This window comes from Orbicella faveolata, unplaced genomic scaffold (genome assembly GCF_042242905.1).
Source record: "Orbicella faveolata isolate gen_17 unplaced genomic scaffold, um_ofav_v1 contig_3, whole genome shotgun sequence".
NCBI lineage: Eukaryota > Metazoa > Cnidaria > Anthozoa > Scleractinia > Merulinidae > Orbicella > Orbicella faveolata.
Window position 1 is genome coordinate 1861901 of NW_028301558.1, and position 19831 is coordinate 1881731.

A 19831-nucleotide genomic window follows, 5' to 3' on the forward strand; every position below is an offset into this window, starting at 1 on the left:
AGAACGATGAACTAAGAGATCAAGTTCAAAGGCTATCAGAAGATTTTCAGAGGTTCAAAGACAAGATGGTGGCCAAGGTCAGCAAAGATGTAACGCCAAGTTCAAACAAAACACCCAGTGTACAAGAATTTTATACCCTTAAAAAATTTTTCACCCTGAGCTTTATACCCTGAGTGTAACCTGTCTAAGGTGAGAGATACACACTCTCACCTATCAAATAACTACTGACCAAACGACTGGAAGAGACTAATTCTGCTACAAAATGGATTAGCCAAAAAATGGAACGACTGCGATGAAATTATAATTAGTTCTTAATGTTAAATTTTATTTTTCAGAGTTTCCAACTACAAGATTTCAGAAAAAACAACAGTTAAGAGTTGCTGGATAGCAAGCATAAAACAGTCCTTGAAATTTTTCAAACTTTCCAACCAGCATAATTCATTGCACTAAGCATCAGAGATCTCAAAATGGTAATCTTGCTAGTTAAATTTCATCACACTCTTTCCATTTTGTCCCCGAAAACTTATAACAACAGAAGATCAAAGAATTGAGGCACTTACGTGGGAATGGTGTGGAAGTACATAAACAACCTTGCCAACTCTACACTAGTATAAGCAACATTCCCCCAGTCAGGGCACGAGACATCAATCACAAGAACAGGCCCACCTCTCAAGTCTCTGTTCCCTATAATGCAATCCAATACACAATAACTACAAACTGTGTTTTAACCAGGCCTGACACAAAGCCTTGATTCCACTTCATTGATTTCAAACCTTACAGTCAAGTGATTGGTTTTTACAACAGGAAACCTGGTATGTCACAGAAACATTGACAAATCGAACACATCTTTCAAATTGAGTGTAACAGCCAATACATGTACAATCAAAGGAAATATGATTTGATCAATGCAATAATAAGAGTTTGCTTTTTCATGATTTTATGTGCATTAGTTAGCATTAATGGCTAAATCACTTTGATATGTGGAATCTTTCTTAGTTGAAAGACTGACAATTTAACCATGTTTAAACAAACGATGTAAAAAAACAGCACAGATATGCTGCAGGCTACAACTGAGACCCTAGGCCATATAAAAGTGACATTATATACACTAGTGCACTAGACTTTTCAACAACAGGTCAAGAGCACTTCTCAAATCAAAACTGTCCCTTATATTTCTATGCTAGAAAGTGATTGCAAAACATTGTTTTGTATGATCCATGTGCAGAAGACAACAGCATTACATACATGGTCGCGGCCTGATTCCAAGTTGTGTCATCATGAACCAGGATAAACAATGAATTTTTCAGCAGAACAGTTAACTCTGAATTAGTATACCTCTAAATAACTTTATGGTCACAGATCTGAGGGTCAGATATGAACACTTAACTTTCTTAATATAGATGTGCATGAGCTAAGATCAATATTTGAATCTGCTGTCATACTTTGATAATTTTGAATAATAGACAAGTAAGCAAGACAAGCCTTTCTCTTTAAAGCACAGTGAATCAGCAAGTTGTAAGGACATTTTAATGTTCAATATTTTGCCCTCCTAGATTGCAAAACAAAAGAAAATGTAAACAAACAGAAATACAAGAGCAACCTCCAAAGTGCTGACTTTAACATCCCAACTAACATTAGTCAAACCTCTAAAGGCTAGGTAAAAAAAACAACCCGCTTTAATATAGAATCACATACATTATGATCAGGCATATTTTGTCTTTTGTTGGGTTAAAAAAATTAAATGTGTTGCTTGTTTTTGCAACACAAGGAATCAGTATTAGTTGGATAGAAGTAATAGTAGTTAGGTTTGATCTCTCAGGTTGTCAAAATTTATACATACATGCATGTATTTATGTATGTATTTATGTCAAAGGAAACAGTCCAGTGAACAAGGACATTGAGCAGGAAACAAGAATGTCACAAAAGCCAATAACATGCTAGGTGTTTAGCAAATCTTATTTGTATTCTTATGATTTAGTAATGGTATTTAGTAGTTCTCCATCTTTCATGTACAAACATATCTCTCTTGGGTTGTTGAGTGATTGATATTTGAAATTAAGGACTATTATTGAATGACCACATTTTATTTTTGGCTACAATATCTTAAATAGAATGATATTTTGTCACCGTGAATTTTGCCATGACAACAATCAAAAACAAAAGAAAACAACAACACCAAAAAAGACAAGCACTTGTCAAAAAATAATAATTATCATTAGATATAAAACATTAGAAAACAGTCCTAAGAAAATAAGCACGCTGATTGGTTGAATATCATGTTTCTATAACTCGACAGAAACACAGAACTGGCACAAGCTGTTGACGTAATGATGGTGCAAGCAAAGAGAATTTACACTTTGATAATTAAAGTTAACAAGTTGTTTTCCTTTTTTCATCGCGGTGTTTTCTATCGAGTTAGAGAAACACTTGTAAAAGTTTGGGAGAACTCGAAAAAGCTGTGGAAACACTCGCCTGCAGCTCGTGTTCCGACAGTATTTCTCATTCTCCCAAACTTCCACTCGTATTCCTATAACGCAAGAGAAACATGGTACATGTTTTCTATTTCTTAAATGAAATGTATTGCATCAAAATGGTAGATGATTCTCTCAACAATTAAATGCCTAAATAGCCAATAATATCAGACTCATCAGTCATGTTACTGGTTTACAACTGTCACATAGCAAGTATTTCTGTAAAATAAATGATAAAGTTGAACTTTGTTGTTATTGTTGTTGTTTGTTTTTCCTACTGTTTGCCTTGCTTATGTCTGACGAAAAAAGTGTAAGGTTCTTTTCGTCACATGTCTAGCTGAACAACAAAATAGAAATCTCAGCAAGGAAACGCTTGCTGGGCAGAAAACTTTTTAACAAAATATTTAGCATGCAATTAAATTTTCTCTCATGCTGATTGTTGTCAAATATCACAGGTTTGCAAAAATTAAGCTTTAATTGCCAAAAATAACAGCTACTTTTACTACATAGAGACTAACAACAAAATTTCCATTCACATATTTTTCCCAACTTCCAATAACAGTAACATCAAAATTACTGACTTACCAGGCAGTGAAGCAACACCACTATGAAGCAACTCAAAGTTCACATCAAATGCATTCATTGGCTTTTCCATAAACAGGGACTGACGACTAACCCTACAACTCTTCTCAAGGCTGGCTTCATCAATGGCTGTACATTGATAATAATAAGAAAAAGAGAATATGAAGGGATCAACAAAAAGCTATGATGGTGGAAAAGTTTACCCTTTTCCAGCTTCTTATATCTACTGCTGTGAGTAGAATAAAATAAAGGTAACGACGTAGGAATTTCATCTGTTCTGTCAGGAACTCGTAAGTTTCAAAAAATCTTTATTATCCCAATAGATTATCTCTCCTGCAAATACAAATTGTAAGGTATTTAGTAAATGGTTTGAACCCAAAAGTATCAGTAGATCATCTTGTGTGATCATCTGGGTGAGGGTAGTTCTGAAAAGAACTGTTGTTGGTGACTGACGTTTCAACAACCTCAGCAGAAGTCATCTTCAGAGTCAAGTGAATAGTATTTATAAGTCTGGTCCATTGAAAGTGACTAGTCAGTTAAGCCATGATGGTATTAGTTAAAAGACTTGTATAAAGTTTGTCAGCAGTCATTGGTTGGTGCTAGTTTCAATCCATCTTTTGTTAGTCAAATCAAGTTGGTTTGTTTGAGGTCCATTTATCAGTTTTGTTTATGTCCTGAATAAGTTGCTTGTAAGGTGTCATTAGTAGTCGACATCTGTTAAGAGGCATTTGTGCTAAGTTGGTGTACCAGCTTTTCAGAGTCATTTGTTGAAAATAGTTTGTACTGTAGGTTAAGCATTGAGCAAAGTCCCAGTCAATTATGTGGTTTCTTAGTTGACCTACTGAAACTGGCAAAATGACCGGAAACCCAACAACTGTTTCTACTAACAGTGACTATACCTAACATTATGGGCACTTCTGATGCCATCTAACAGATCCTACAGCCTTACAAGTTCTGTGTAGCCCACAAACCTACAACTACTTTACAACACTTGCTGACCAATGTTAAAGACAAGATGAACCCGATGACAAACGGGGAGCAGTTTACAAGATTAAATGCTATGACTGCCAGGCTTCCTACATTGGCGTGACTGGCAGAAACCTTAACACGAGACTTACTGAACACAAACGAGCAACAAGAAAGGGTGATGCATACAATCACATTGCTGTACATCATCAACTAACGAACCACAGAATTGACTGAATTTGCTCAAAGTTCATGCATTCTTCCCAAAATCAAATACAAGATTCTAGCTCATATATAATAGTAATAAAATAAATAAATAAATAAATAAATAAATAAATCATAACAACAACTATGTTCAGAGTTTCATAGTTATAAAGGTTCATAAACAAGTTGATTCATGCCAGGAGATTATCTCCTCGTGAAATCACAAACTAATGAAAAAAAAGGACCTCCTGGCTTCAATGACAATGGATTAGAATTTCCCAGAAATGCATTACATTTCACACGAAAATATAATCGGATTGTGCTATGAGAAGAGAACAGCATTCTAATGGGCAAAGTTGGAGGAACAGATAGTGTTCAATGACAAGTAAATGAACATATTTTTAAAGTCAAAAGGAGGGTATTGTACTTTTTATCTTTCAAATATTTTTTGCAACATGCAGGATTTGAAAATTGGCAAATATAGCTCAGATATTTTAGCTAGTGGATATTCAGTCGCATCATGCATTTAGACCAATAGAGTGCAAGTAAACAATATTTGCTGGATTACAACTGACAATACCCACTTTGTCAAAAGCTGTATACAAAATAAACTACAAGTCACTCGGGAAATGTATTATTAATACCTACATAATAACTATGTACACAATCTTTTTTTTCAACACAGCAAAAAATTCGTCAGCTACATCTATGTAGAATATTATAGTGAACTTATTTTGTGTTTCATCCAACATTGCAAATCAATAAATCCTACATGTATAGATCGTTTTCACTGTCACGCAATAAAAAAAATAAATCGAAAACCATCCAGTGGAAAAAGCTATGAAATTATGATGTTATAGAAGATAACTAAATAGGCCACTTCTCCACGTTTTAGGCCTGTGCGTTTCCCCAAACTTCAGATATTCGTTGAAATGTTTCGCCAATATTTTACAGAACCCAGTATGAAAACGCCATGTTGGTGTACCTCCGTGGTACACCAATATGGCTGCCGGAAAATAGTGCAAACATCTGGAACTTACTTTGGCTATCTAGGCAACTGATTATCAGTATTGATCAAACAAACATTTATATAAGCACTTTTCCACAAACTCAATCATAGCCTTGTGTCACGCACCTCCATAACCCTGAAATTCAAAGTGCTCTGGATTCTAAACGAAGCATGCTATTGAGCTGTAAAATTAATTGTAAACAGATATAAATATACCGCCTCTTGTACCTGATGAGGACAAAAACTTTGGTGGCTGTTTCATTTTGGATTTTAGAAAGTGATGACGTCACATGAAAACGATCTATATAGTTACTCCTTTTTTGGTTATGTCATTGAGTGATGTCCTTGATAAAATACAATGTATATTCATAATTACATTTAATTAACAAGGCTGAAAGGCTATGTGAGTTTACTTACCCTTCAGTTGTTTTACACTGACATTTCGTGTTTCAGACATGAGGTACCTCCAAGGTCTTCTTTCTAATCCTCTCTTGCTGATTACGATACAGTTTAGAAATAAAAATCGTCCTTTCATCTCAGTTCGCAAATTTTCAGTCCAGTTTTTCTTCCACATAGCAGGAAAATCTTCAGTCTCCACTGGAAATGATTCCACACTGCCAGCATTGTGATACTTGATAATCAGATGTCCAGGAACAGCAAGGCTTGTGTTAATATAGAAGTCCCCTTTGTGAAGACTTGAGTCCAGTTTTGTGATGTGAATAATATTGCAAACAAATTTTTTGTAGTAGGGAACCCAGGCATCATCCGGCTTGTCACTGGTACAAAAAAAATTCTACAAGGAAAAGTAATCAACAGATTAACTTGCCATCAAAAACACATTCCACACTCCTACATTGTTCACCTTAAAACGCATCAAGCTTATACGTAAAAAAGACTCATAGATTCAGAACTTCGGAGGCATACATGTATGAAGTCAAATTATGCAGAAATTCTATCTGCAACTGGTGGTTTGTTCTTGCGCTGGAGATTGTGCAGTATGAAAGTTGCATCTAAGTAGATTAACAAGCATGTCATTTGCCACGGTAGACATTTGATTTGCTTTGAGACATCACCACATCAAAATTTTGGCCTCTCAAGCAGTGTAAAATAACCACAATTTTGGGCAACTTTGGATGTGTCTCAAAGGTACCTCGTATGACTTACGGAAACTCTTACACTTTGACCATAATATATGTCCCCTTGTTAGTTGACTGAGATATATAAGACAATCTTCACTTAAGGTGGCTCCATAGGGTAATCATTTATCACATTGCGCATGCTAGTGTTACAGTGTATGTTTTGAATGCTGTTTCTGCATTCGTTTTTACACCCAGTCCTTTCAAACTTATTAAATGTACTAAGCAATGACAATATGTTGATTTCCTATCATCTCTGTTAAAATCTTGGCTTTTGATGTTCAATTATAAATGCCCAAACAATTGCTTTTTTTACTGTTTTTATGGCTTTATTTGCGATTTCTTGAATTTCCTTCAGTGAAATTTTCCAAAATTTTTACCGCACATTGAATACGGCGGGATACAAATTTTAAACATGAAAAAAGTAGGGTTTGTACTGGCCGTTTTTTAGATTTTTGCAAATGTATGTCTTTTACCACTGCAGAAAAACTGGTCAAATAGATTTCACTGAAAAACGAGTTCCAACTAAAGTAAAATATTTATTACCAGTCTGCCAAATTTTACAGAATTTCACCGTAGGAAACGCGAGAAAATTCTGTCAGTTTTGCTTTTTGTGCTCATGCTGACATTATAAAACATCGAAAAACAGTGAAGTTTTCCTTTGAGTGCATGCAGATTATTTGAGCTTTCATCCTAAGCATGCGTGCAATCATAAAACTATAGAGAGCCACCTTAAATACAACGATTTTTGCATGGTGCCAAATATTACAGATGAATCATTAAAAAATGTGACCCAAATTTAAGCCATTTTCAGCAGGTTGTTTTACAAAAGTGCTGCAGTTCATTTCAGTCCAGCAAACGTGGAGCCCAAAAAACCAGTGAGAAAAAAGAGAAAGAGGGGCTTAGTGCAAGCAGTGTGTGTGAGCATTTTTAACCAAGACTTGTTCTGGTACGGTATATCAGAATCTGGTATACCCTGCGATTGGTCAAATTTGGTGTTTCAAACCACAAAAGTAATTAATATTGAAAACGGTGTTGACTAACAATAACTATTAATAATAATTTAACTTCCTTTTGTGTGTGGAATAAAAATACCCTATGCACATTCAAACTAATGAAGATTATTTTATTAGCAAGTGGCGTTAATGTAACGCTAAGTAGGATGGATTAGGTACCTTCCTGATAATTGCACTCTGAAAATCTTTCAAGTTAACACAATCAGATGCAGTTTTGCCAGTTGCATCACTTGTATGAGTCATACAAATTGTCTGGACCCCTTTCTTAAAATTGCAATCATGACAAACATTGAGGTGTCCATAAGGAAGTGAGTTTGTGTGTGTTCAAACAGGACAAGTGAAGACAGTTGTAAGTAGACTTGTTCACTTAATGAGTGTCTGCTATTGTGATAGTCAAAAAGCTGTGAACACTTTGGTTTGATTTTGACAAGTTGATTGAGTAACCATCAATCAGATGCAAGATAACACAATGACTGCAAAAACCCTAGACAAAATTAATGTTCTCTCTTGATCAGTCACAAAACTACCCTTCGATTGCTTCACCTTCCAAAAATCATCCTTAGCCTATTGGTTTTTGACATTACAAAACCTTGTAACCACTTTGCAACCTCAAACATTATTTTTTCGTGACTGGAACTCTTCAGAAATATACGTCCCCTGGAAACCGCCATATCAAAACAGTGCAAAAAATCGAGAGCCTGAAATTTGCATACTAATATTTCAGTGAAAATGAAATACTACAAAAAAATACAGAAAAAATACAGCATCTCCATCAAAGAAAAAGAATATAATTTTCCTTTCATCAACAAGTTATCAAGAGAAAATAAGCAACAGGTTCAGTGCAAAGAACCAGTCTGGGAGGTAGAGATAAATCAATTTGCACTACTAGAGTAAAGTTGTTCAAAGCATAGTTTCCAGTTCAAATAGTGATTTTCAACATGTGTTTCAAATTTCTCTCAGGTTATAGATATACCATAGTCCATAAGGTGATTATTTTGTACGACTTAGTATTATTATTTCCCTCTTCAGTTATACAAAAAAATGAAAACCAGAACTTGTCAAAACTGCAACAGAACTTTCTCACTTACTCAAGCAAATTTGAATTGACAGTTACAAATTGCATCAAGCAGACTGTCAAACAATAATGTCCCACTGCACAGCAACACTGCAGAACTACAGTGCTGTCAAAAGAACACCCTGTTCGATTGTAACACCTACCTCAGCTGATGTCTTGATATCTTTGAGTAGTGCCAAAAGAGGCTCCAAATACTGCTGAACAAAACTCTTTACATCTCCTGCATAGTGACTTTCTAGAAGGTTCTCTAGATGTGGGATTTGAGTATCAAACAAGAAGTCCTGACAGATGGATCGCCAATCCCAATCATTGTCTCCTACCTATAGTAAAATTTACACATTATTTCAAGATCAAAAAGCAAGTCACGTCCATTAACTGTGTTTACTGTGAGTCAGCTATTTTGCCTGTTTTGGCAATAGTTCTCCTTATCAGAGTAACAAGACTAAAACAATGATCAATGTATTCCTGCCAGATAATGTCATAATTACCTTTTAAGGAAACCACTTTGTGCACTGCTGACTATCATGTAATACATCAGTATCACTTAGAAACGGAACTCTAACTGACAGTACTATGAGCTGAAAGCTCTGGCCAGCATTGTCCCAAGTGTACACAGTTGTGACTTGGTCAAGCCTATTTATCTCTAGGGCTGTGGCTAGTGCACAGGCAAGAAGGGCAGTTGCCCTCTTCACCCCTCCCCCCACCACCACCACCACCAAAGTAAAATCAAAATGTTTTTTTTAAACCTTTTAACTTTCTGGAGTGTTACATGTAGGTGTAGCTGGTTCGAACTTTACTATGATTAGTTTACCTTTACAACAAGGTATTAATATTATTTTTGTTCGGAACAATCTTACCTTGGAAATTTAGGATGAGTTGATCAATAAAGAATTTTTTTTGAACAAATTTACCACTGAGGAGATCTTTTAAGATACAAATTGAAAAATTTGTTGCTTTCACATAAATACTGTGGTGGAATTTTGATTACTTATGCTAACCCCTTATTTCTCAAACCTTGTGATATCATTTCTTTCCCTTAGACTGGATTTATATTCCCCTATAATTTTACTCTAATATCTCAAACTCCCAGTTTCGCTCAAATTTATTGGAATAATTTCCACTGTACTGATATTCCGTGATGATGGACTGTCACAGAACGCAGGCATACAATAGTAATATCTAAGCTGTATATTAAGAAACAACTCTTTACTACACCAAGAAGAACATAAGCTAGCTTAACTATGAAACAGAAGATGAATGTAAAATCACGCTAAATTCATCGATTGTTTACTCAAATTGTTGACCTTTATCCTATCCACTCTCAGACAGAAGAATTAAATGTTCACATAAATATAACACCGGCCTTATTTCATGCAATTTTCATACGAGATATTAAAAACAATGCCATTCATTTCCATCTGAAAAAAAATGAGCAATCAATTCTGAATAAACTTTGGTAAAAGCTACAAACAGAGGCTGGATAATTAAGCTTAATATATTAGTTCGTTTGATTTTTGGTCGTTTTTAATTGGCGCACGCACTGATCTAAGTAATAAGGAGCTTGGAATTCTAATACTTGTTCGAAACCCCTCCATAACATTAATAATACAACCTTTGAAATTAATTTCAGCTGACACAAAAATAAAGCTTTGCTTGTGGGAGAGTAGCGATGTTCGAAATATAAAGCGGACACGTCGCTCGTTTACTGTCTCTCTGTTCCTTACCTTTGAAGACATTGGCTGAATTTTGTCTCATGAATCAAAGCATAAAATGAAGACTTTGGTTGGTAAATATTTCAGGGCAATTATGGCCCATTTGTAGAATCCCAGCGCTCCTCATTGGTCTAGGGAGTTCACAGCACACTTCCGCCATATTGGATTATGCGCATGACTTGCTTTCCGTTGTAAATGGGTGGGTTTTACGCTCTCCACCCGGCAGCAATGCAGTCACCCGGCCCCACTGAGACTCAGAGATATCAAGTTACATGATTCCATTAGACGAAATTTACCTCTGTGACGAAAATTACCCCTTAGACGAAATTTACGACGTAGACAAAATTTACCTCATAGACGAAATTTACGACTTAGACGAAATCTACGTCTTGGACGCAATTTACCCGTGGGACGAAATTTACCCCTTAGACGAAATTTACCGATTAGACAAAATTTACGATTTAGACGCAATTTACCTCTTAGGTCCGTGCACGGTTCGGCCAATTCAATTTTCAATTTTCTTGAATAATGGAATAGGCAAATATTACTCAACTAAACTGTTTGTATTCATTTTCAGCTGACCAAGAAAAATGTTGAATTAGAAATGGGTCAGTAAAAATGCATCATTTTTCCATTTTTATAATTTTAAGATAAATCTAAAAATTAAACAAATCTTGTTTATGGGTAAAAACGATATTTTTGTCAATTTTCCATTTTTCCGTTTTCCTAATCAACTGAAAAAACGCAAAAATGGAATATACTTGTGGCCATTTTCTGTTTTTCGTTTTTTTCCGCTTTGAATCAAAACCGAAAAAACAGAAAATTGACATTTAGTCTATTGAATTTTCTATTTTTCTATGTTCGGCAAAAAATGGAAAAATTGCAGTTGTGCCTATTTTTTGTTGCGTTTTCCATATTTTGGTAAATTGGAGAAATGTCATCAATCTTGTTAAACATACTGTTGTGATTTTAAATGTACACGCAAACGATTTGCTGAAATATCTAGCTTTTAAATGGCCGCATACGAGCAAGCAGCGTCGAAGGACTGGAAATGCGCCAGTTCTTGGCGGGACCTTCGAAAGATGGTGGGGATTGAGAAAGTAGTGACCGCTAATTACATAAAGGAACTTATCGAAAAGTAAGCGAAAAGACACAAAGAAGTAGTAGAGATATTAAGACAAGGATGTCCAGGGGTTGAAGGCCTATCCGAGAGAAGCGTTCGGCGATACTATGCTACGAATAACATACAGCGTCATTCTTCAGGTTTGACATCTGTAGATCTCGACAACGTGGTGGCTTCTGCAATTGCTAAGGTGAGAGCATGTATTTACTGTCTCCTTTCGAAATATTATAGAAATAATCGGCAATCTGCTTGAGTGATACTTTGGGAGAAATCAAGCTAACACTACCAGAAAAAACGACTTGTTTGTTTGTTGACGAGAACTTAGTCTTATTTGAGTCGTCACGCAACACTGATGCATGATCGGGAGGGGAGCGTTGCGTGACGACTTCAATGAGACTAACGAGAACTATGCTTCTGGACGCTATGCTATTAAATTATGCAGTTTAACTCTCATAAAACTTGGTTCTACCTAGAACTTGGGAGAGGTGTCCATGGGCTTGTCCAGTCTTTGGATCAACAACCGTAACTTACCTTCTTTCTATTTTGTCTTGCGCTATATTTATAGAATAATTAGTTCCCTTTGTAACGTCACTGCCACCCGACGGTACCCATTTCGATAACCCACTCCCACTCTGTGTCTATTCCCTATTTTCTGTCCATTTGTCAGACCCATTGTTCTTTTCTTTTCAAAATACAAAAGGTTGGTACAACGCGCGGAAGAAAAATGATGACTGGCTATATCACACATGCAACAGGCCCGCGCCTTGAGGTAAACGGCGTAGGACGAGCACTCAAACGGGTCAATCCACAACAACACCGTGAACGGCAGACATCGATTACTCGCCACCTCAATCCTGTGCCATACTTCGCTGAATACTTTGGACACAAACTTCATCTTGACCAGAACGAGAAACTTGTGCGTTATGGCGTCACCGAGGTCATAGCCGTGGATGGCTACAGTTCGTTTATAACTGGCAAATCGGTTATGGCTTTAAAAAATAATATCATCATTTACAGGGATGTATTCAGGTTAGGCTTTCGTCCCGTTATAATTAACCATCATTTGCATTAGAGAAAGGTGTACAAAATTATAAGTTGTTTCAAAGCAAACACAAGCTTTTTAGGCTCAGTTTCTTTTTTGCTGTCACCAGGGAAACGCCCTTATGATATGGTATGTTTGACCAAGTCCTAGTCGACCATGGCAGAGACTTTTACTTGGTATTGGCAGTTCAGAGTCACATGAAGAGCATGCGAAATAACACAAGCAGACAGCCATACATACAGACACAGTCAAAGTGGGTAATTAGGCTAATGAATCTGTGGTAACAATATTAATGGGTATAATGGGATTTCCAGGAAAAAATCAATCCACAAATTAGAAAAAAAAACGACTCAAATACCTGCAACAGCAAATTTCTACATCAGAGTTTGTGGAATTTGATGTCGCTTGGCCCAGGTCAAACGACAAGAACTAAACTGCATGAGCGAATTAAGTTCATGGTCCTGAAGTTCGACGCTTGACTCAACTGAGTCAACTGAAGCAGATAGTAGATCTAAATTCGAATTAAGTTCGACGCTTGACCCAACGGTCGAGTTTCACCCATTTGGATTTCACTCAGATTGCAATTTTGTTAGCCTCATGTGAACCTGGGCCAACAGGTCGGATAGTTTTACGAGTCAGTCATTTTTCCAATTAAAGTTAATCTTCCTTTCTATGGTATTTCTTTAGAATCATGCCGTGGAACGGCTTTGGGTAGAAATGAATTGCCGAATCAATTATCCCATAAAGCGTGCTCTCGTTGAGATGGAAAATAACGGTATCACTGATATGGAGGATGACGTGACAAAATTCTGCGTCTCATGGGTTACAAGGCAAGTTGTGGAGGTGGGACTTGGATACGCAGTCAATTCCTGGAATTCGCATCCTATTCCAGGGAACTCATCTCTTAACCACTTGAGATTAATAAGGTAATGCGAGACTTCTGACTGACAGGCACTTTATTATCGTACAGGCAAAGGTGTCCCAATAGAAAAACGATGTACAAACAACAGGGCTTTTGCTGTTGATGTGAACGTTATACCGACAGTACAAGCAGCTACACAGATGTTCAGTGGCACGCTGACTCCAGAGCAAACCTTTGGTAGAGATCCTTTAGCGCCTTACGTTACAAAACATAGGCACGCAAGGCGTGCAAGAGTTATTTTTTGTGTGTGTGAAGTCTCGGAGATAGGAGCATTCATGGAGCTGTTTACAGTAATGATTTGGTTACTTTTAAGTTTTTTTGGTTGCGATGTACAGCAAGAAAAAAACTGGGAATTTATGATGTACATACGATGTCACATCGGTAATGGTAAGATAGCTAAATAGTGAGCCATAAAATGTTTGACTGAACAAACTACAGTAATCTGACCCGTCTCCAGATTAATGTAGATACCATCTTATTTTTTTCTTTGATTCGTTCTTTGATAAAACCCACATTGTGATTGATGTGACACGTGTACATGCATAACTCCCTCACTCACCGATCACATAGCCCTTCCAACCCCCAAGGGGAATTTTTGCTCAAAAATACTCAAGTTAAGAGACCTTTTCGTATTTTATGCGTGTCGTAAGTTTACCCTTTTACACAACACAACAACACTACTTCACCGAAAATAGAAAGAAACAGAAAAAAACCTCTCCGACACATTGAAAGTCTGATTTAATTAAATTGCTCTTTAACTTGGTGCCACGCAGTCTTCAAAGAACATTTGAGCAGTTTTGATACTTTTTGCCTTTAAAAATATCGGACTGAAAAGAATGTCATAAAACGCCCATCAAATAAAAATAAACTGCTACTGAAGAGACGTAAAAACCGTCCAGAAATGAAAGCTTTTTTGTTTATAATTCTGGGAACAATAGCCGATAACTTGTCAGCTCTAACTGAATTTACTCCCATATAAAAAACAAGTGTTAAGTTACCATTTGTAACTAAAGATCGCAAACATCTCGTGGGAAAGAGTGGTGACGATTCGTCAGCTCTAATTGAATTTACTCCCTTGTGAAAAACAAGAGTGTCAAATTACCCTTTGTAACTAAAAAATAAAAGCATCTCGTTATATTTGCATACAACAAGAACAAAACAATCGTCACCTACACTTACTATTGTAAACGTTAGAACTGTTTCAAATCTAAATAGTCTCGTTTCCTCTAAAACATGTCCTAAGAACTAGAAGCGACGACTCGTGACCTCTAATTGAATTTACTCCTTGTGAAAAACAAAAGTATCAAGTTACCTTTGTAACTAAAAATAAAAATATCTCGTTGCATTTGCATACTACTAACACACGAACTGTTCCAAACCTCAAGGCTCATCTCGTTCGTAACTAAAATCCTCAGCCTAACCCACAGAAAATGTCGAAGTAAGTTCAATATATACTTCCTCCTCTTTTATAGAAGAATAAATATGGCCGTTCTTAACTGTGTCGGGATCAAATCTTCTCACATACCATTTACCTTAACAACAAGAAATTTGATTGCCTGTTTATAGTAGATCCAATCTGATTGGTGTGACATACATACATCTCTCACTCACTTACTCACTCATCCATTGACCCATCCATAACATACCCGACGCGCCGACTAAGAGGTATTTTTTTTACAAAAAAAATAACTCAAAAATGATGCCAGGCAAAGGGAGTTCAAGAAATACTTTCCGAGTTTCGTAGTTTTGTTCAATGAAATTGCCATTACAAATTATATCCCTTTCCAAGATACCATACTGTACTATTTAAGACTGACGAATTATGTTGCCCGTAGGTAACTTGATAATTCATTTTCAACTATGTCTTGTGCGAATCTATATCATTAACTTCAGGGTCTTTACTCCGATAGAGTAAACACTGTTGTCATTGTTAAGTTACTTTTCTGGTAACCAGAAATTTTACTTTTATTTGTTAATGAGGGTTTTACAGTATGATGTGTAACTGATAATGACATCACAAAATAAAATTATATTATGCTAAATGTAGATGAGATAACACCTCTTCTTCTGCACGTAGGATGGGTTACAGGTTTACAATGGAAAAGGCCAAACTTTATTGTAGGCGAATTTCAACAAACTGAAAACAGACAATACAGGATCACAAAACGTTATCAAGTCCCGATGAACTGCACGTGTTTGAACAACATTAAAAACACTGCAGACCAGTACGGGTACACTGAAGAATATTTGAATCATTCCAGTTACAATGACAACAAATATATATTAATTTCAAATAAGCTAGTGGGAAAACCACAGAAAAACATGACAATTTTCGGTAATTTGAACTGATGATTAAATCACCATAGGACAACATATCCTTATCAAATATTTCTGAAGATACAATATTTCAACGAATGAAACAACGTATCAAGATGTTCAGTTCAAAAACAATAGACAATTCATGTATTTGTATTAGTCTTGCTCATTCAGCTTTGATATTAGCACTGCGAAATCTTCAACTCCTGTCAGGACGAAATGCTTATCTCTTCCGTCATCATTTTTGCAAACCGGACAACGATTGTCCCGCTCAAACCACCTCTCAACGCATAATTCACAACCAAGGAGGCGCTGACAACACCCACACACTGTAAGGGGTCGAGCAATTTTCATGCAGATACAGCAATTGAAATTTTCAGTGATGCTTCTGCACAGTAAATTATTACCCTCCACGGTTCTTGTCAGCTTGTCCAGTTTCTCTGATATTTTTTCTAAAATTGGGAGATGTAATGGCTCGCCCTCCGCTATAAATCTCTTATTTTTGTCTTTTCCCCTCTCACCTTGCCTTTTTTTTTCCTCTGGTAATTGCTCAGGATAACAGCAAAAATCTTTTTTGCAGGTACATTCCAGAAGTCTTCACCTTGAAAAAAAGTGACAAGAGAGCTGTTAGGGTAGAAAGCAACAAAGAAATGCGATAAAGAACGCCATAAAGACACGCGATACAAAGCGTAAATTTTTTTGAGTGTCCAGTTTTTGCTTTGAAGGCACTGGTTGACTTATATATATCTCACTTCGAAGTACAGCAATTTCAATTGATTTCAACACAGTGACACCTGAACGTTACAACAAACACCTCGTCTGTATAAGCCCTAGGACGTTAAGGTGGTATGGTACCCTCAAATGGACCAAAACGTTTGTTTAAATATGGTGAAGAAAGATCAATTGTGTGCTATTGCACTCAAGAAGAGAAATTAAATTTCTAGAGTTTTACTCAAAATGGTTGCTATGGAAACCAGCCACAGCCTTTTGAGGTAGTGTTTTACAGTATTGACGCCAACACTTCCTGCTCTTTAACAAAACAAGATTTGACTGTCAAATAAGCATATCGTGTAAGTTTCTGTTTTGTTCTGTGCAATGAACCTAAGTTTTGACTCTTATTTTCAGTGCTTTTTACAGGCTTTATTTGGAAATAACCTTATTTTTTACCACACCCAGTGGACAAATCATCTCATGTCACGTCACAGACGTTAAAATGTTACGATTTTTTGGTTTATAACATCACGACATTATCGGTCTTTGATGAGCCCAAGTTTCGGGAATTCTTCTTAAAAACCTTGCAAAGTAGAAATGTTGGCGCGAAGTCAGTCGGTACAAAAGTAAACTTTTGAGAAAAATGCACTTTAATTTTCTTGCACGAAGTATTAAGCATTTAACGAGCCACAAATAGCCGGGGGGGGGTGTTGCAGATTGGATCTCGGGGGACGGGGTGCAATGGTTGTTCTATTTTGTAAAAAATTACCGCAGTTGTGGGAAATATTCCTTTTCATAAGGGAAATGAATGAGCCTGTGATGGCAAAGCTTTTCACAACTAATCATACCAATCGAGTTGTTCATGTCTTTAAAGTTTTTTCCAAATAGTTTCGTTCATATTTATTAAAACTAAACTATATTTTTGGTCACGTTCTTATAGCAAACAGTCGTTGCTACGGCCGTTGCTACGTGAAAAAACTTATACCACTGTGTACTTTCCTTAAATTTTACACTCATCTCGAAGAAAATTCGGCAAGATCGTTTCAGAGTTTTTTTGACAAGTCCTCAAGGGTCTTAAGTCTGGTATTTCCAAGAAATTGAATTTTTCATGAACATTGCCATATTTTATGGTATCATACTCCCTTAAAGTAAACGCCTAGCTGCCAAAATGGAACAAGGCTCTACGGCTGTCCCCCCCACCCCACCCCCATCGCGCCCCCTGTTGGACATCCGTTCTGATAAGATTTCAAGTTATTTTGCGTCTAGTAGATAGCGTAAGCTTACTCTACAAAAATGCGATGGCCCGGTTATGGCGGATCTGACGTCACATTAACTCCACGCCCTTGGATCCGGCACCTTCTTGAATTTCACGATTTCCGTGAGATTATGGAAATTAATGGTGGCATTTCAACAATACATAATCACAAAACACTTCGAATTCCATGACTTCATTTAAGACTTACCCTTTGTGGAGTCGGTATCCATTATTCGAATCCGTGAATATCCACGATGACCAAGTCTTCGTCTAAATTTAAATACTCCTTCACCAGTTTTGCAACGTCGTTAACGTTACAGTGTCCAGGTTTCAGTCTCAAATGGGCCATGTGGGTCTTGACTATTTCTTGATCTTCGAAATGGGCTAGGAAAACGACGCGTTTAAATCCAGTAGACACTTTAGGTTTCGACTTCCCTGCAATTGTCAGCTGGTTTCCAGCATTTCTCTGCTTCTTACCCTGGGTCGAGGAAGTACCAGGTCTTGCTGTATTGATTCCCAGTTGCTGTGGTGAAGGAAGGTTTCCCCAATCTCCACAGTTGGATGCCCCAGCTGGCCCAGTGAACTGATCAGGTACGCTCTCACTCATGACCTGCATTGTAAGTTTGTCTTGCCAAAACGTAGCATCAATACCACCACCGATGTCACTCGAAAATTTGGCAATCCTAGTGAAATCATCTTCAAGGTACAGTGTTTGAGGAACAACCTAAAATGGAGAAGTACTTAAATGTAACTTTTTGTTCATGAAATGGCTTATGTGCGGTGTAAAACGCACCAGTGACGTCATCAGGCAAACAGTCTTCAGGGTTACCAGGATCTTCAGGATCACCAGGGTCTTCGGGGTTTTCGGGGTCTTCGGGTCTTCAGGGTCTTCGGGGTCTTCGGGGTCTTCGAGTCTTCGGGTCTTCAGGGTCTTCGGGGTCTCGGGGCCTCTGGGTTTTGGGGTCTCTGGGTCTCTGGGTCTCTGGGTCTCTTGGGTCTCTGGGTCTCTTGGGTCTCTGGGTCTCTTGGGTCTCTGGGTCCCTGGGTCCCTAGGTCCCTGGGTCCCTGGGTCCCTGGGTCCCTGGGTCCCTGGGTCCCTGGGTCTCTGGGTCCCTGGGTCTCTGGGTCCCTGGGTATCTGGGTCCCTGGGTCCCTGGGTCCCTGGGTCCCTGGGTCCCTGGGTCCCTGGGTCCCTGGGTCTCTGGGTCTCTGGGTCTCTGGGTCTCTGGGTCTCTGGGTCTTTGGGTCTTTGGGCCCCTGGGTTTCTGGGTCTCTGGGTACCTGGGTTCCTGGGTCCCTGGGTCCCTGGGTCCCTGGGTCCCTGGGTCTCTGGGTCCCTGGGTCTCTGGGTCCCTGGGTCTCTGGGTCTCTGGGTCTCTGAGTCTCTGGGTCTCTGGGTCTCTGGGTCTCTGGGTCTCTGGGTCTCTGGGTCCCTGGGTCTCGGTTAATAAGAGCTAAATGGAAATACTTAAGAATCATTCCACTTATATGTCGATAAGTACTAGCTGCAGCTAAATTCGTGAAGAAAGCGTTTTTTAGCTCTTATTAACCGAGTAGGAGGTCTGTATGGGAGAATCTTGACCGAGGTCGTGAGTACAGACCGAACACAGTGAGGTCGGTACACACGACGGAGGCCAAGATTTTCCCATACAGACCGACCAAGCTCGGTTCATAAGATGTATATTATATAGCGCAAACAAGAACAATTTGTTATGGTTTGTACCGACATTTTGCTTGCGAACGGCGATGACCTGAATTTAATTCTGCCAAAGTTTCCTTGTCCTCCTTACTTTTTTTTCTCATCAGGCTTTTTGGCACTTCCATAAATAAATATTGTTAGATGAAAATAATCAATGATTTTGCATTTTAGTTTGCAACATTTTCACTGCAAAATATTAGCGGTCTAGAAGCCGGTCTAGATGGGAAAATCTAGACCGTTTTCAATATCGATTTCAGCCAATCAAATTCGTGAATGTGGTAGTTCCCAGTGCTTGTGAGACAAAGCCATGTAATAAATAAAAATAATGCCCCCGTGGTGTAATTGTTTGTTTTGCGTAGGTTGGCTAGGAAATGTACAATGATTTATAACGCGTGCAGAACCATCGTACGACTAATTAAACCCTTTGTTTTGCGACTTTTTCGCTGCCGTTGTGGTTTGTATCAGGTCGCTGCTGTTGTGGTCTATAAAAAGGCGCGATGTCGACATATCAGTGTTCCGTTTGCTTCTAGATTTGCGATTTAAACCTCGAAGACATTGAAAAATTCCAAGCGAACAAAACTGGAAAAGTCTG

The 19831-nt window shown here is 37.8% G+C and overlaps 1 protein-coding gene and 1 pseudogene across 1 annotated transcript in view; one reads left to right on the forward strand and one right to left on the reverse strand.

Annotated features, from left to right (window-relative positions):
• The window catches only part of LOC110048741 (puratrophin-1-like), a 32607-nt gene extending 22246 nt beyond the window's left edge, over positions 1 to 10361 (reverse strand). The window contains exons 1-5 of the mRNA XM_020754515.2: positions 10184 to 10361; positions 8603 to 8779; positions 5650 to 6025; positions 3057 to 3182; positions 561 to 684 (exon numbers count right to left, since the gene is read on the reverse strand). Coding sequence (XP_020610174.2) covers positions 561 to 684; positions 3057 to 3182; positions 5650 to 6025; positions 8603 to 8779; positions 10184 to 10195 — 815 coding nt within the window. The 5' untranslated portion in view covers positions 10196 to 10361. The remainder of the gene's footprint in view (positions 1 to 560; positions 685 to 3056; positions 3183 to 5649; positions 6026 to 8602; positions 8780 to 10183) is intronic.
• Positions 10362 to 11129: 768 nt separating this feature from the next.
• LOC110045492 (uncharacterized) lies at positions 11130 to 15097 on the forward strand (annotated as a pseudogene).
• Positions 15098 to 19831: the final 4734 nt, after the last annotated feature.